This window comes from Fusarium oxysporum, chromosome II (assembly GCF_013085055.1).
Source record: "Fusarium oxysporum Fo47 chromosome II, complete sequence".
In the NCBI taxonomy this organism is placed as follows: Eukaryota; Fungi; Ascomycota; class Sordariomycetes; order Hypocreales; family Nectriaceae; genus Fusarium; species Fusarium oxysporum.
The window spans coordinates 2,244,305-2,261,039 of NC_072841.1; the positions used below are offsets into that span (position 1 = coordinate 2,244,305).

Below are 16,735 nucleotides of genomic sequence, written 5' to 3' on the forward strand. Positions count from 1 at the left end.
GTTTACCGTAAAATTCTAAGATCTCAATCATTTCTCTATAGCGTGTGCTTGATGTAGTAGGCTATCAAAATAGCATCATTCTTTCATGGCCCAGTCAGCAGCAGCGATAGCATGAATCTTTGCAGTGTCAAATATCGGCAGCTCACTTCCCGCCTCATCAACCAATAGACCAATCTCGGTACACCCCATGATCAAACACTCCGCGCCTTCAGCCTTGAGTCTGCGAATGACAAAGTGATAGTCCTCGCGAGAGTTCTCTTGAATGATCCCATTGCAGAGCTCCTGGTAAATGACGTTGTGTACCGTATCTCTGTCGCTATCATCTGGCACAATGACCTTGAGTCCGAATTTCTTGACCAAGCGCTGCTTGTAGAACTCTTTCTCCATGGTGAAACGCGTTCCGAGGAGGCCGACGGACTTGTAGCCTGCTTTGATGATCGCCTCGGCAGTTGGGTCGACGATGTGGATGAGAGGTAATTTCGAGGCGGGTTCGATACCGTGAGAGACGAAGTGCATGGTGTTGGTGCAGAGAACCAGGGCATCTGCACCAGCGAGCTTCAGTTTGGCCGCTGCATCATTGAGCATTTCGCCAGCTTCCTCCCATTTGCCCGCGTGTTGAAGGGCCTCGATCTTGGCAAAGTCGAAGGAAAACACAATGCACTGGGCAGAGTGAAGGCCGCCTTGTATTTCGCGAACGCGACGATTGATCTCTTGGTAGTAAGTTGTAGTCGACTCCCAGCTCATGCCGCCGATTAAACCGAGGGTCTTCATCGTGCTTGTTGTTGCTGTTGTTTGTATTTTTGTTCTTGACACGTGGCTCCTGTGCGATGTTTATCAAGCTGTGAATGCGGTGTAAGAGGAAGGTTTTGCTGCAGCCACTGAAAGCAGGTCTGTTATCATGGTGGCTGACTCATGGTTGGTACGTACTCGAGATTTTGATGGCTTAAAAAAATGAATCAATTCCGCTATTGTTATTGGATTGAACTGAGACATGAGCTTTTTGTATGGAACCTTTTTATGCCAGTAGTTGAAGCCGAGACAGGCACCGCTCTCTGTACAACATTAGCCATGTTTCTTCTGTATTGACATGTGAGTCGAATTCGTTCCACTGACTGGTATGCCAAGGTATGGCAGGTGTCTTTTCCAGCAATGTATGATATTTAACCCCGATCTATATGTTTTGCATTCGATCAGCGACACTACCTACCCAGTACCACTATTGAAGGGGTCCAACGCCCAATAACAATTAATTACAGCTTGACTTAATTCAACGCTGGAAAGAAATTACAATATCCTGTTTTAGATCACGGTAGTTCCTCTACTGCATGCTGCGCCTCGGGTTGCTTGATCAAGCGTATTGTTAAATTGCCCAAAGTCTAGAATAATCTTCCATTTTTCAATTGAATCACATCGTTCAAAGGTGCTAGTTCATGAGCCCCTCAAACAAGATTGCCTAATCTGGTTGGATACACGAGAAGCACACAGTTACATAGTGAAACCAAGATTCTTGTTGCCTGATTGATGGCGGAGTATCCATGCTGATCTTGGATTCGCAAGCCTTATCGTCGTAGAAGGAAGCGGGTCAAAAGTATACATTGATCTTCCCTTCAAGGGGCTAGCTCAAGAATACCATCGACCTTCATCTTTACTGTTCAAGACTTCCCGCAAGCACCTTTTAATCACTATGCCCTTCCATACACTACTTCTTGCCGGCATTATGGCCATGATTGGCCATGCGAAGAAACCAACAAAAAACCTTAACTCCATCTACTTCCATGGCAACTTTACAACCATCAGCGGCGGAACAGGCAACAAATTCGGACACAACACCGGCCTCACCATCACCGACTCAGCACGAAAAGAACCTTACAGCGAGCCCTACTCTTGGCCTTGTTGAGTCTATCCCAGGGGTCAGAACATTTGTCACCACCGGCGCCCTATATTAAATGTCATCAGTTAATGCGAAGTCAGTCCAAGTTAAGGGGAAGACTAACTGGAGTGAGGGTCTGCAGGGTCATGTTGAGGGCTTCAGAGTAGCGCGAGACCTTGCTGGCGACAAATTTGGGGTTGATGGGATCGAACAGAATGTCCACATACTGGTAGATTCCCCAGTTTGTGCAGACAGCAGGAATGTCCTTGCCACCGGAGATGCCGGCAGTGTTGGCAGCGGCGATGTAGACTCTGGTGTTCTCACCGACCGGGCCGCTGACCATGATGTTCTTGACGGTCGAGGCGTAGGCCTTCCAAAAAGGGCTGGTTCTCTTCAGACATGGTGCGGGTGGAAACTTGATTGATTGAGATAGGAAGGGGGTTGAAGATTATGTTTGTGTTGTGATTTAGTGTTCTTGTAGTGTTTGGTGAACTGTTGAGTGAGAATCAGAACTGGGGGAAACCACCAACCCTTTATATAAGGGAAGACTCTTCGTTGCGACTACTGCAACGTGTATCCCTATGTAAGCTAAGGTGGTTCGCGGTACACAGTTCCCTAGCTTGGCGAATGCTGTCAGCCGGCTTGAAACAGTCAGACTGATACACGCTATGTGATCTACATGCTGAGTTCACTTGACCAAGACCCTCGCCAAGAAGCTTTAATGGCAAGCACAGACTTATGGGCCGTTCTTGAGGGATGTTAGCGTGCTGCCATTCGCCGTAGGGTGTCATAAGACAGACGGCACAACTGAGAATGATCAACCTCGAGTATGTGGCGATGTCACAACAGCAGAGAAACTGTTGACTATATTCTCCATGACTAGCTGAGGTGCCTGAAGAGGAATCATTCCTGAGTAGTAAACGGCTTGGCTTCTCAGAAGTGTTTCTTTCCGGGAGTTCGCTAACTGACACGGCTTGGTTGAGTTCGGAGCTATCGACTACGGGCGGAGATGATGGCCAAACGTTTCGGACCTGTGACTTAAGACAAAATCTAGAGTGAAGGCAATGCTTCCAATATGCTTTCTTAATGAGTATAGTTATCGAATGCGGCAAACCTATACAGTGGATTGGATAGTTGCAGGCGATGTTGGATTTGCTGGGATTTTGTCGATAATACTCAGTGCAGTGAAATTCTCCTTTACATTAAGAATACAAGACGGTGAGTTATAGTTCACCCTGATCTTGTATTGGCCCTGCTTGTTGATAAAATGATAGATGACAGCCACAAATGGTCACAGCCAGCCACTCTCTGTGACAATAGTAACCGAGCCGCCACTTATCGCCCACGGCACGTAGCTTCTCAGCTAGATCACATAGTTAGTGTAATGTGAGGCAACACCAACAAACGCGGTTGCTCGTCCGAAATGGTATCTGATTCATATTTCCTGCAATACGAGCCACTATTTAGAGCCCTAGATAACATGACCAAGCCTCATCCTGCAAATAGAGGGCTGCAATCACCTCCTCCATAGCGTTTCGGGTTGCTTTTGCCAACTTGAATAGAAAAAGCCGTATTTTAGTTTTCACATGATCAATAGATAACTAATGCACCTCGCTCACTATTCACGTTGAAATGATCCTCGAACTTTAACCCAAATCGACTGATTCAGATTCTACGCAGCAGCCTACGTTCCGTGTTCTGTCGGAACAGACAAGATGCGGCTCACGGAAACTCTGGCCGCTAGCAAGCGGAACGTCACTCTCTTGGCAAATGGGGGATCAAAACCTATTTGGAAGGCTTATGCTATTGCGTTGCTGGCCCATATGACAACGCAAGATGACCTGGACAATTCTACCAAGGCGATCTTCGTCGCCTCTCCAGGCCTCTTCGATATCCCTTCAGGGGAGTTTGCTCCTCAGGAGATCGCCAATGATCACATCTTCCGCCAGACCGATGCTCTGCAGAATACCCAATCCTCATTCTACACATCTGATGGAGAAAGCTACTTCGATTCTCGTCGCAAGTATGCGTCCCGCCTTTAGCTTGTAACCTTGAGGACTCATGCAACTAAGATGTAGCCAGGTATCTACAAGCTATACATGACGATGTAAGTCTCTCCGTCCTTCCTGTGCCCTAGCAAGATACAGATGACGAAGTAGGCCATGACTTCATCTGATGTCACTGGCTCAATCTCAAAGCTCCGCTCTGAAGTTGAGCAGGCGCAGGACAGAAGTGCACAGGCATACTTGAGAGACCTCTATTTGTACAACAAGAGTGCAATTGTGGCTGGATCTGAGCTTGCCAACTTTGAAGCGTGGGGCGAGAAGTTCGGCATTTATTATGCATGGGCGAAGAGCGAGCAGAAACGGCTCGAATCGGATTACACCCTTGCCGCCACTAAAACATCAAGCAGCGTTGGGTTAGTATTGGCTGCGTTTGATTTGGCACGGGATACCTCAACGCTCAGACTTGGGTAAGTACATCTCCCTGGAACTGTAATTCTCAGTCTTACTAATACTAACCATACATAACACTGTCACAGGAGTAACATGCCATGTTCGAATATGGACATCCCCTCGTCTATGGGGCGCGCACAAACTACTCTAGTAGTTCCCTCTGATCAAATCTATTATAGGCCCTTGTACTCAATCAATGGCATCGACCGGAGATTTGACTCCTGGGTTGGCGCACAAAACGGCGGCCGTGAAGAAGTTGAGTTGGATCTCGATCTTTCTAATGCCAAGACAGCTTCTTGGGCCAGCCTTGGGTTTCCGAATCTTGATCACGACCCTCTCTACGACACCAAGCTTATCGACGCTACCAATCCTAAGATGACACTCCCACTCAAAGCTGGGGGTATGCAAGTATTCGACGTTGATTAGGGTTTTTGATGAGTTTTCGACACCTTCACTTTGAACTCACTAATGGTATTGGCTGACGACAGGGATGTTAGCGCCGCCGCTCGATCTCAGCTGGGCTCGGCTGTAGGCAACGAAGGAGGTTCCGGTAAACTCACGAAGATCACCAGGATCTTGTTGGGATACAAAGTGGAGATCAGGATGACATGGGAGGAGGACAGGAAAAGTCAGCTGTCTGACGCTTTGGCCGGCTCAGGTGGAGAGAAGATATTGGTAATGAAAACTGACAGGTGTACCATTCATAACGATGATGGGCAAGTCGTTGTTGCTAGTGCCCCTAGTGGCTTTCCGACCGTGTTGGCGGTCCTGGGACGTGAGATTTAAGTCAACCAGGAGCAGGGACATGCTGAACTACTGTCAATCATGATCAGAAATGGCAAAAGCCTCTAAGACGCAGCATCAGTTCAATCCCCTCAAAATGCGATTCACTAGAATATCTTATTATCCTGTTTTCGCTACCTTACTCCAGTAACAGAGGTTCTCTTCGCGTGTTGTTGTCTTCGTATCACAGAGCTATGACGTGGCGGGGTATGAACAGAGATAATGGAAGACCCCAGTTGATGAGATGTCAGACCCAAATGAACCGTTGATTGAAATATATTATCTCAACCCGTATATGCGTAAATAGTGGTAGATGGCGTTCAAGTGAATAGGAAGCGAAACAATAGCGCGGCTTGGCAGTTGTCCCGTTCCGTCATGACTGGCCCAACATCAACTCATCGTTGTGGCTCTCTTAGGGCTACCTAATCAAATAGTCGGCCAAGTGTTTCCGCAAGGATATAGGAGATCCTCTAGCGCTTGCTGGGAATCTCCTGGCTACTTGCTGAGGGGTTACCATAGATCAACGCTGTGATAGACTACCTACCACGTCAACAGTCTCCTGACTACCGGTCATATCCAAGCAAAACGGGCCTTGAGTCTACTTGTTCTTTTTTTTTTTTTTCTCTTTTTCTTTTTGCATCATGCTTCAATTTTAGACTGTTGGCAATAGTTTGCTTTGAAATTATGATGTAAACTGCCCTGTCATTTGGACCTAGCTCTTGGCGGCAAGCTTAGCTTGACGATGAAGTTCCCTCGGTGCCTGACTTCCACTCTTCGAAATGACTCGTGTCCGCGCGCTTCTACTTAAATGCCTCCCATCATCCTCATTTCTTACATAGTATGCCAAGTCAGCCGTAGGATCCCACTCTGTCTGAGATAGCCCATTACCCAGCCACGCAAACCTGTTCCCACTATACTCAAAGTCATAATCCTCAAACCTAGGTTCTCGCATAGCTTCCAAGTAGTGCAGCGTAGATCCAGGCCACGTGATCGAAGACTGACCCCAGTTGGGCTTAATGTTATGTGCGTGGCGGCAATTATCAGACCATACCATCTTCTGAGTAACTTGCGCCATATAGCTCTTGAAGTCGTAGCATGCTGCTGCTTTCAGGCTCATGCTATGCATACCCGGCTCAGTTTGGTACTTGTCGATAAATTCAGAGATGAAATCAGTTTGAGCTTCTATGGGAGCGATGACGGGGCCGTTAGAGATCGGTGACCATGGACCTGCGAGGGTGAATGAGTTTGGACACTCGGAGATTCCAACTCCCATGTAGCCTGTAATAGAGGTGCTCCAATCTTCTTGGAGGTTATGCCCTTTAAAATGGATGGGATAACGAGGGATGAACGACGTGTCGAAGCCAGTGGCTGCAATGATGATGTCACCCTCGTAGTGCTGCCCGTCGTCGCTTATACAGCCTGTTTCGGTGATCTCTTTGACACCAGAGTATATCGCTTGGACGTTGTCTTTCTTGATTGCCTTCACTTCCAGTCAGACTTGTGCGATATCAGCATGGGGGCTAACTTACGTAGAGAAACTGATCCCCCGAAGGCAAAATTCGTTTGCATCCAACTGGAAAGTCAGGAACAAGCTTCTTTTGAACTTCTTCATCAATAACAACTTTCTTCATCTCACTCTCCAGATGCTCACGAGCTTGCCTCTGGAGGACGGTTCCCTTCATGTACATAGCTGACATTCGGTTAGAAAAGAACCTCTCAGCGTAATCAGTGCGACTTACTGAAGAAGCTGTTCAGTGTTCGCTCATTTTCCAGCCGAAGCTTCATAACCGAGTCTGGATCGCTGATGAATCTCTCGATCTCTTCTGGAGAAAACTTGCCCTTCTTTGAGTTGACAGAGGGTAGAGTCCATCGAGGTGTCCGAACAAAGACCTTTGCAGATTTTATATGCGGCTGGATTGTGGGTAGAATCTGAACACTCGATGCTCCGGACCCTATCAACAGGATATCTTTGCCGTCAAGAGATACACGGTTATCCCACTTGGCGCTGTGAAGTTTGGGTCCTTTGAACTTCTCGAGTCCTGGCACAGATGGCCAAGCTGGCTTGTTCAAGTATCCGGTCGCATGAATGAGAATATGGCACCAGTCTTCGGTCGTCGTATCGGACTTCAAATCAGCAGCTTTGACATTCCACTGGCCTTTTGGCTGATCCCAAAAAGTCTCAATGACCTGGTGCTCAGTCTTGATATGTTTGAGCAGATCATACTTGACAGCAAAACCCTCAAAATATTCCTTGATCTCCTCTGAATTGGCGAGAACAGATGAGAAATCCGCTTTTGGTTCAAATGAATACGTGTAATTGTGCGAGGGGACATCGCAGGCGCAGCCCGGGTAAGTATTCTCATACCAAGTCCCTCCCACTTCTGGATTCTTCTCATAGATCTTATCATCTGTCAGTACGATTCTTCGTTGCATCCCTTGTACGCACAGTCAATGAATAGTTCTCAAATGACCTCCTCAGCTTGTAAGCCAAGCAAAGCCCAGAAACGCCAGCGCCAACGCAGATGATCTTGACGAAGCGCTCGTTGAAGATGGCCTCTTCTCTAGGTGGATCCATATCATCCACAGAAGGCTAAATTATTGAAAAACACCTCGGAGGTAAGTAATATCTCTTGATGAAGTTTTCTCAGTCGTTAACATTTGCAGCATAATGATTGCCGAGATTTTTTACTATGCGCCACGATGGTCTTGGCGGACGCATTGGAGCTTCTTATACCCCGTGGAAGCAGGCAAATGAGTCATTATTTAGGATTTCCACTTATCAGTATTGATTCTGTCTCAATTAGTCAGGCACTGTGGCATCTAAGTTACGCGCTAGATGTGTTATTTGCAGCTGAGAGCTTGTATTCACCACGCAGAACTTAGCTATGTGCCACTTACCCTACGGATCTTAGCACACGTCGATCAGTAAAATCTCCGAGGCTGCGAAACTCCCGATTAGGATGCATCATCCGCCACTAAAGCCGCTGTCACTGTCACGAGGAAAGTATTATCTAACATCTCTAAGCATTTTACAGCTGACAAACAATTTTACGTCACATATTTTACACAATTATAACGTAAAATCCACACTGGAACTGTCCGTAGTCTAATTTTCGTACGATGAATCATTTATCGCAGTGCCAACGCGCGTCAGTGAAACGAGATTTGGTTGCTTTTTCTGCTGCATCATGCAAAAATACCTTGACCTAGCAGATTAAGCAGAACAGGAAACCGTTTCGCCGGTGTCTTCCTCTCAAATACCTGGCTGTCATGGATAACTTGCCGATATTTAACCTTATTTGCTTCTGTCAATTGAGAAATCAGACGGGAATGGTTTCCACCTTCTATGTCGGGTCAATCGTATTTCTTGGCTGGCACAAAATCGTACGTCAGGTTGAAGTACCCTGTCGCTCATTACTCGCGTAGAAACGCTTCGGAGGGCCGCGGTATCCGATGACAGCACATGGGATTTGCAGAGGTTTCTCATTGGAGGATGTATCCTTATCCTTGGTCGAGGCAATTTTGAACCCTGGTACGGGTATCACGCAAAAGGGGCACGGCTCAAGATGGATCGTTAGGAAGTCCTTCCCCGGAGGTAACGATCTCTTTAGTTCGCGGGGACTAATGGTAGTCTCGGGTATATCCGTTTACCTGACTTAGTAGCCATGATGTGGCAATCAAGACAGGAGACCACTAAGTTGCATTTTTAGATCTAAGAAAATAACTCAACCAACACAGACTACCACCGAGGATCTCGCGGCTGCGTGTATGTCCCCTGAACTGCCTCAACATCGATACGCTGCTCCACTCTAATACCACTCCGAAACTGACGCGACTGCTCCGGTAAAGAAGGCAGGTCCTTCTGCACGATCTCCTCTTGGCTCTCGGACCGAGAAACCACGTTTGTGATTGAGTAAGGGTCATGCACTTTGCTGTTATTCGCGCGCCCAGACCGAAGTTCATGGCTCTCCAGCCGACTGCCGTTGTAGTGCGGTGTCTGGGAGTTGCCGGTCTTGTCGGTGGCGTAGCCGGCCATGACCCAGAAGCGACGCTTGAGGAGAGGTGTGACCATGGGGGCCTGGCCGACGAAGATGCCGACGCAGTCTTCGCGCATTGACCATAGAGCTGAGACGCCCTTTTGGTTCAACTGACTCGTGTTAGTGTTTGTTGCTGTAAAAGTGAGGTTGGGGGACTTGCGTTGAAGATGAGGACGAAGCGAAGAATGGCGGCGAACATGCAGAAGAAGCCTAAGCTGAAGAGGAGGAAAAGACCGAACTTCTTGAGGCGATTGGTTTGAATGCCCACCAAGACCTGTAATTCGTTAATAAACATCGGAGAGGGGATATGAGGCCTCGTACAGGAATTGGAATAAGCATGATGCAGATATCCGTGACCAAATTGAAGACCAATATCACGACGAAGAAGGTAAGATTCTGCGGAACGCATTGACCTGTCAAAGATTAGCAAAAGTCACAGACTACTCTGGTGCCTCAATACTTACGTCCCGGGTCTGGCCAAACTTGCCAAAGGTGATGGAATGGTCGACACGTAGCAGCCAGCGTAATAATGATGACAACCAGGGACAAAACCACCACGACCATCAACGGCTTCACAAACCTCTCCGTCCAAAGGCCTCGAACAACACGACTGTAGAAGCAGAGCATGTTGAACTTGAGCGTCCACAGAATAACCACATATCCAGTCAACCCAAGCAGGAACATCTGCGAACCATATGCCCACTTCTTACGATCCTCCTCGTTCATGTTCTTCCTCTCCTCGAAGGTCAAATCGGAGGTATGGCGGCCCTCGGCGCCTTGGACGAAGACTTGGCCAATTACGGGTGCAGCAGTCCACATTCCCTACCATGAACCGTTAATTATTGAACACGTCAGTCATGGAATGGAGACTCACAGCGACTGCAATGACGAGGTAATCGTCCCAATCGTAGTTCCTATAGCCAACCATTTTCGTGCGACAAAAGATGCGCGCCGCGATCATGGCAGTGCCAATAACGTAGAGGATCCATATCTCTGCGATTTGACCAGCTAACGCAGTCATTGTAACGAACGGAAGAAATAAAGTTTTAACAAAAAGAAATGGCAACTGCAAGCAGCTGAACGAGCTAACAAATAGGCATATCAAGGCATGTAAATGAAGGAATGGCAACGTGATCCTTTAGAATTTCTTTTTGCATCTAAAAATCAGGAATTGAAACCCCGCGGCATGTTTTCAATTAAGCTTTCTCCCTATATCGCCCCAGACAGAAGATAAAACAATTCATAGCCCAGCAATTAACTACAAGCAGTCAGATCTTTCCCTTCCCTGTATCTTTATGCCTCGGACGTAAGACTCACAATTGTAAATTCCTTTTTCGATTGTTACATCTTGTCTTACGCTCTGGCGACTCAGTGGATACGCCAAGGTTCTCAATGGAGGGTTCCTGGGGTGAGCATCACATGTTTTTAGGCTTTTTATGTAAGGGCCCGCTGGGATGTAACTGTTCTGGTGGGATTGAGATCCCTGGGTTTGTGAGCTGCAGATGTCAGGGGCATTTCCAGATTCAGATGCTGGATTTGTTGGTTCTGTATCTTACGTTACTGATAACGCTTCAGTTATGTCGGCAGTTGATTCGGGAACAACAAGTCATGGTATGATTGTAACGTCCACGACCCGACTTTGAGAAGTGACAACTGTATGAGAGTATGATAGATCAAATCCTCCGCTACGAATATTGCCCAGATACAGTCATTTCCGGACATGGCCCGGCTGAAGTTGATGTCCTCGACAATGCGAATGCTAAGCCCCAGTTGAGAGAACAACGCCCCTGCGCATGAAACGACAAGCCAACACGCACCGGACCAACAGCTCACATTCCCCGTGAGCTCAATATAGAACGAACGCTGTTTCAATCCTCTGAACAAGGAAGGTGACTGCATCGCCGATACTATTTATTCGTCGGCCCGTTCAGACTCAAATCTCCCAATACAATCCATACTTCTTTTCTTATTCTCGGGACAGCACTTCCGAAAATGTCCGCCCCCATCCGAGTCGCCGTCACCCAGGCTGAGCCTGTCTACCTTGACCTAGCTGCATCTGTGAAAAAAGCATGTGGTCTTATTGCCGAGGCGGCGCAGAACGGGGCGAAGCTTGTTGCTTTCTCTGAATGCTGGTTACCCGGATATCCTGCGTGGATCTGGTATGTTTATGTTTCGTTTACTGAATTGGCTTGTGCGTTTTGGCTAATCTCGGTAGGGCTCGATCTGTGGACTTTGAGCTGCAGACGAGATACATCTACAATTCACTGCCGATCGAGTCCGAGGCTATGGATATGGTTAAAGCTGCTGCCAAGGAAAACTCCATCGCTGTTGCTCTTGGTTTCTCCGAGAAGAGCCCCTCTCATAGCGTGTACATCTCACAGGCTATTATCTCACCTCAGGGCGAGGTCTTGTTGCACCGAAGGAAGATCAAGCCCACTCACATGGAGCGCACTGTCTTTGGTGACGGTACCGGTGCTGATCTGAACAATGTCGTGGAAGTGGACTTTGGAGCCGAACATGGTAAGATCAAGGTGGGCTGCTTCGCATGCTGGGAGCATACACAACCACTTCTCAAGTATCACAGCATCTCACAGGGTGAGGTGATCCATATCTCCATGTGGCCACCTATTGATCCCAGCATGGGCGTTAACCATCCTGGTCTGTGGAGCATGACGGCCGATGGGTCCCAGAACCTGTCTCAGACATATGCAATTGAGAGCACCACTTATGTGCTGCACTGCACGTCTGTATGCACGCAGAAGGGCATCGAAGTTTTGAAGACTCAAGATGGGTTAGCTTGTCGTCAACCGGGTGGAGGTCATAGTTGCGTTATCGGGCCCGATGGAAGACGCTTGACGGAACCGTTGGGTGATGGAAAGGCTGATACCGAGGGCATTGTCTATGCTGACTTGGATTTGACAAAGGTTGTAGCGACTCGGGGATTTTTGGACATCGTGGGTCATTACAGTCGCCCAGATCTGCTGTGGCTTGGAGTGGATCGCCAGCCGAAAGAGAATGTCATTGCCAAGCAGTACAAGCCTGCAGTGCAAGAGGAGACAGAAAACACTGTCTATTGATAGACAGATCTAGTGTAGTCAGCGGTTATAAATCGGAGCTAGAATCTCTACGTCAGCTGAATATTACCAAATCGAAGCTAGAGCAGCGAACATCTGCATGAGCCTTACTCATCACCCATGCTTCATGAAACAATTACCTCATTGTACTGGTCCGAGCAGCTATCCAAAACCGTCAACTCTCTTTCAGTGTTTTCTCTTGGCAGCATAAGTGTGGACTTGATGTCATGCGGGATGAGCTGTTTGTCTCACTGAGGCACCGATCATTTAATCACGCTTGTTCCGAAAGGGAATCATGCCGCGATCGTGCCAAACATGGCGGGACCTAGATTGAGATTTAGTTGTGATAAATCACCGTGACAATAACAACATAAATCAATAGGGTATCTCTTGAGCCATTGACAAAAACCTCTATCTTTTGTATGCCATCACTACTCTCATTAAAATGCCCGGAAAATTGGATCTCTCAACCATTGACTCTGTGACCTTCCATTCCCTCCACCATATCAAAAACAAGACTGGGCCAGCGGTCGACATCCATCAGCAGTACTGGAACCAAACCGCCGGTTCAACGCTAAAGAGATTCCTGGCCAGTGCCGGGTATGACGCTCGGAGCCAGTGCCACATCCTGGATCAGTTCTCCAACCTTGTTGCACCATTTCTTGGATCATCTCCCGCGCTGGGCGAACCGCAATGGAAGAGTTTTATGACCGATAATCATTGTCCGGTAGAACTCAGCTGGGATTTCCACGTCGCTGACAGTCAGCCCACCATCAGATATTCCATGGAGCCCATCGGTCTCAAGGCAGGGACAGCTGCAGACCTATACAATAATAGAGTTGATGAAGAGTTCGCAAAACGAGCGATCCGAGCATTCCCCGGTACCGACACAACACTCTTCAACCACTTTTATGATTACTTCAATGGGCAATGGACCGCTGATAAGCCAGAAGGCCACTGTAGCACTATGTTCTGGGCGTTTGACCTGAAAGAGTCGGCTACTACGAATAAGGCTTACTTCTTTCCTGGCGCCGTAGCTCATTCGGTGGGAAAATCAACACTTGACGTCGTAACGGATGCAATATCCTCAGCTCCGGGTTGTCAGCCAGAAAACATCAGCGCCTTCGCCAGCTTTGCCAGATTCGTCAACGTACGCCGGTATCTCAACCTTGAGATGGACATTCTGGCACTGGACTTAGTTCCCATCGAAAAGTCAAGACTGAAGATCTACTTTCGAGACAGGCGGACAGATTTCCGATCTGTCACAGAGATGATGTCACTTGGAGGCAGAATCCATGGCGCAGATTTTGACGTTGGCATGAGCAATTTGAGGAATCTCTGGGACACGTTATTAGGAACGAGTGGAGTGCCTGATGATATTCCTCTACCACACAACAACCATCGAACAGCTGGTATTCTCTATAACGTCGAGTTGCGCACGAACAGCACGATACCAAAGGTCAAGATCTATATACCAGTCAGGCACTATGCGAAAAACGACTCACAGATACTTGAGGCCTTGAAAGGTTTTCTAACAGACCAGGCTAGCAAGCTGCCTGATGTTGCAATTGATTTGAATTGGGCAAAGAGATATTCAGACTGCTTGTACAGTATTTTGTTAGTATTCTGGCCCCTCGCGATATACCAGGATGTCTTGTGGCTAACAGCCCCTAGTGGTGAAGAGATGCTATCGAATGGTCTAGGTGTTCACACCTACATCGGTTGTTCGATACAAAGCAAGGGCGACCTCCGTGTAGTGGCTTACGTCAACCCTCAGCAATAAATTGTCCAGCGAAAGGGATTACAAGTATGGAAACACGGCTGGGAGTATTATGAAAGAAATAGAACCGAAAAGATTGACCGTAGATCCCTGAAGTTCTCACACCGAATCCTTAATGCCAATGTATTCACCTGATCATATCTACGTTTAGATGCTCTCAAATCTGACTGTCCCCTGACATCATCTTATCAGGCCTTACCCAACCTCAGCTAAACCGCTTTGGTACTCTTCAATAGCGTGTGAACAGATTCTGATTTGGTCCAGTGTCCTCCCTTTCAACGTTTTTTAGGCTTCATTAAGTCTTTATCATACTTCAAAACCCAGGCCCAATCTCCGATTCGGTCTTCCTGGACACAAGTGAACAACGTATATGATATAAACTGGCTCAGGCCCAGTGACTGGGGTCCGCCAGCTGCCTGGACTATACTCGCTGCCCCATGGATATGTCGCAATGCCATTGGAATGTTCCCGAGAAGCATCTAGACCCGGATGTGAATATTTCCCTTCATACATACGAAGACTCCAGATATGAATGGAAAGGCTTACTTCATCAAATGATAGGACTAAAGCACTCGAGACCGATCGAGGGTTTATTGACATCGGCTGCATCGAAACGTCCTTCCGGAGCTTTGCGAGGTGCTCCAGTTTATACCTTATAGCTATTTCTTCGAACTCGATATTCGACTCCACCACGGACAAATGGCGGGAAGCAGCCAAGAGAAATCCTCTGATGAATTCCGCATCGTGCGAAGATATGATGATCCAATTTCTTCTTAAATATTCGTGGTACTGACCTAAAGACCTCGCTATCGGGCAGTGAGCGCTAAGATAAGGCATCACAATTTTGATGTCTGTATGGACAGTTAGATTATCATTTATCAGAGGCGAAAGTAACGGAAGACTCGAACATAAAGGACCAAGAACACTCCAAAGTATGAACTTACAATGGTCGAACATGAAACATTCGTCATTTGTGAGAGTTGATAGGAAGTTGATGTATGGTGATAGTATCGGCTGATGGGTGTGAAGCTCCGCTGTAGTTAGAGTCGCTTGGTTGTATGGAAGCAAGGTCTGGTTTAGAGGCTGTCCCTTTGTGCTCAAGACTTTCATAGTATGCTTCTTTTCTGTTTTGGGACCATTTCCCTCATGAATCTTTGTTGCCTTTCCAGGTCCGCGAAGCTTCCGTGCTCTGGCGTGTGCCACCTGGGCAGAGTACGAACGAGCTTCGCGTTTTGACTCTCGGAGAGCCTCGGGGCCTGCATTGTGCACCACCTGAATGAATTTCATCGTCACAAATTCAGCCAGATTTCCTACGCATGTATTACTACTAGAAATATCTCATCAAGTCCAAGGCTGTATAAGCCTTTGTATTAGAGGGGCCTGTATAGATGGTGCGAATTCGGCATTTGTCAGCACGAATGATGTAGCTGAATATTGATCCTACTTGATATGGACTAGCGAGTAATTTGATAACTAATCACAAAACCCCCATTATGATGGCTCAAAGCTCAAATACCATTTTCCTTACACATGATATGGAAGAATATCCCCAATCTCCGCATAGACAGCTCCAAGAGCGTCTGCTACATCATCAGGCAGCGGCCCATCCTCAATCGCATCAATGTTAGAGTTCAGCTGCTCCAAGCTCGATGCACCAATGATGATAGAATCACCTAGCTCTTTGCTCAAAGATCCGTGGTGAGCGGTCCACCGAAGAGCCGCTGCGTGGCCGCTAATCCCGTGTCGAGAAGCTGCAGCCAGCGCTTTCTCCGTGGCCTCCGAAATGGAGGGTTTGAGATAGCGGTCAGAGTATATACCTCCAAGGAAAAGCTAATAGACATATTAGTACATGGATAAGCGGATGTATGAACACGTACGGATTGATCAAAGCGGCCGCCAGGTCGAACATTCTTATGGTTGCCAGCAAAGAATCCAGCTCCAGCTGGACTAAAAGCATAGAACGCGATGCCATGTCGTCGCAAGATTGGAAAAAGTTCCTTTTCGGCGGACCTCGCAATCGGATTATACTCTCCTTGATAAACGCTGGGCTTGACGAAGTCGTGTTCCTGACAAATCTTGACAATAGTCTCGACCTCTTGAGCCGTGTGTTTGCTGATACCCCAGTACTTGATCTTTCCTTCTTTATGGGCTTGGTCCATGGCTTCGCAGGCTTCTTTAAGGTCAGTCGCCCGGTCAGGCTGATGCAAATACTCGATATTGATCTGCTGGATTCTCAAGGCACTCAGAGAATCATTAATGTCTTTGAGGATGTTCTCCTTGGAGTGAGCCCCGTCATGAAACGAATTAACCTTTGTGTCAATGATAAAGTTCTTCTCAGGAATGGCTCCGATCTTTGGCTCGGATGTACCAGGCGCATGAGGTGAGTAGATGCGTGCAGTGTCAATTTGGGTATATCCTCGTTTGGTGAAGGCATTTAGAAAGGCAATGACGTCGCTTGGCTCGTGGAAGCGTACCATGGGGTCAGCATTGCCGTCACCGACCTGTTAGTGAGTGATCAGATATGGGAAATTCTTGAGAATGAACGAGGGGGGGTTAGCCTACGTTTGCTGCTCCTAGGGCAATATTGATCTTTGAGGACTTTGAGGTAGACATGGTAGCTCGGCTTAAACAAGTATGAAGGGCTTGCTGATTGTAATAGTGGATGGAACAAGATGATAGTGGAAGGTCTCGTAGTTCGATGGTTTTGAAGTTCTTCTGTCTTGGAAATTTGCTGC

The 16,735-nt window shown here is 47.5% G+C and overlaps 8 protein-coding genes across 8 annotated transcripts; 3 read left to right on the plus strand and 5 right to left on the minus strand.

The window, feature by feature from the left end:
- Positions 1-8: 8 nt before the first annotated feature.
- FOBCDRAFT_214731 (Asp/Glu/hydantoin racemase) lies at positions 9-842 on the minus strand. Its single transcript, XM_031173364.3, has one exon. The coding sequence runs from the start codon at positions 769-771 to the stop codon at positions 76-78; it is 696 nt and encodes a 231-aa protein (XP_031050149.2). The 5' UTR covers positions 772-842; the 3' UTR covers positions 9-75.
- A 999-nt stretch (positions 843-1,841) lies between these two features.
- On the minus strand, positions 1,842-2,213 carry FOBCDRAFT_269136 (uncharacterized protein; the record flags this gene model as incomplete). Its single annotated transcript, XM_031173365.2, has 2 exons — positions 1,842-1,937; positions 1,995-2,213. The coding sequence occupies 2 exons, from the start codon at positions 2,211-2,213 to the stop codon at positions 1,842-1,844; spliced, it is 315 nt and encodes a 104-aa protein (XP_031050150.2).
- A 1,372-nt stretch (positions 2,214-3,585) lies between these two features.
- Positions 3,586-5,112, plus strand: FOBCDRAFT_236776 (uncharacterized protein; the record flags this gene model as incomplete). The annotated part of the gene is made up of 6 exons (XM_059610104.1): positions 3,586-3,893; positions 3,953-3,977; positions 4,030-4,343; positions 4,413-4,414; positions 4,481-4,726; positions 4,919-5,112. 6 exons carry the CDS (start codon positions 3,586-3,588, stop codon positions 5,110-5,112), a joined length of 1,089 nt encoding a protein of 362 aa, XP_059464134.1.
- Positions 5,113-5,752: 640 nt separating this feature from the next.
- FOBCDRAFT_214732 (uncharacterized protein) lies at positions 5,753-7,837 on the minus strand. The gene is made up of 4 exons (XM_031173368.3): positions 7,556-7,837; positions 6,849-7,509; positions 6,639-6,799; positions 5,753-6,589 (listed from the first exon to the last, which is right to left on the minus strand). The coding sequence occupies exons 1-4, from the start codon at positions 7,682-7,684 to the stop codon at positions 5,822-5,824; spliced, it is 1,719 nt and encodes a 572-aa protein (XP_031050153.2). The 5' UTR covers positions 7,685-7,837; the 3' UTR covers positions 5,753-5,821.
- An 826-nt stretch (positions 7,838-8,663) lies between these two features.
- Positions 8,664-10,450, minus strand: FOBCDRAFT_214735 (uncharacterized protein). Its single transcript, XM_059609389.1, has 5 exons — positions 10,021-10,450; positions 9,611-9,968; positions 9,468-9,559; positions 9,307-9,420; positions 8,664-9,256 (listed from the first exon to the last, which is right to left on the minus strand). The coding sequence occupies exons 1-5, from the start codon at positions 10,165-10,167 to the stop codon at positions 8,849-8,851; spliced, it is 1,119 nt and encodes a 372-aa protein (XP_059464135.1). The 5' UTR covers positions 10,168-10,450; the 3' UTR covers positions 8,664-8,848.
- A 579-nt stretch (positions 10,451-11,029) lies between these two features.
- On the plus strand, positions 11,030-12,331 carry FOBCDRAFT_257003 (carbon-nitrogen hydrolase). Its single transcript, XM_031173371.3, has 2 exons — positions 11,030-11,305; positions 11,362-12,331. Exons 1-2 carry the CDS (start codon positions 11,139-11,141, stop codon positions 12,221-12,223), a joined length of 1,029 nt encoding a protein of 342 aa, XP_031050156.2. The 5' UTR covers positions 11,030-11,138; the 3' UTR covers positions 12,224-12,331.
- Positions 12,332-12,610: 279 nt separating this feature from the next.
- FOBCDRAFT_247934 (tryptophan dimethylallyltransferase-domain-containing protein) lies at positions 12,611-14,138 on the plus strand. Its single transcript, XM_059610821.1, has 2 exons — positions 12,611-13,837; positions 13,895-14,138. Exons 1-2 carry the CDS (start codon positions 12,666-12,668, stop codon positions 14,001-14,003), a joined length of 1,281 nt encoding a protein of 426 aa, XP_059464136.1. The 5' UTR covers positions 12,611-12,665; the 3' UTR covers positions 14,004-14,138.
- Positions 14,139-14,306: 168 nt separating this feature from the next.
- Positions 14,307-16,613, minus strand: FOBCDRAFT_236781 (NADP-dependent oxidoreductase domain-containing protein; the record flags this gene model as incomplete). Its single annotated transcript, XM_059610105.1, has 6 exons — positions 14,307-14,479; positions 14,516-14,851; positions 14,945-15,272; positions 15,531-15,830; positions 15,878-16,501; positions 16,563-16,613. 6 exons carry the CDS (start codon positions 16,611-16,613, stop codon positions 14,307-14,309), a joined length of 1,812 nt encoding a protein of 603 aa, XP_059464137.1.
- Between the last annotated feature and the right edge of the window lie 122 nt (positions 16,614-16,735).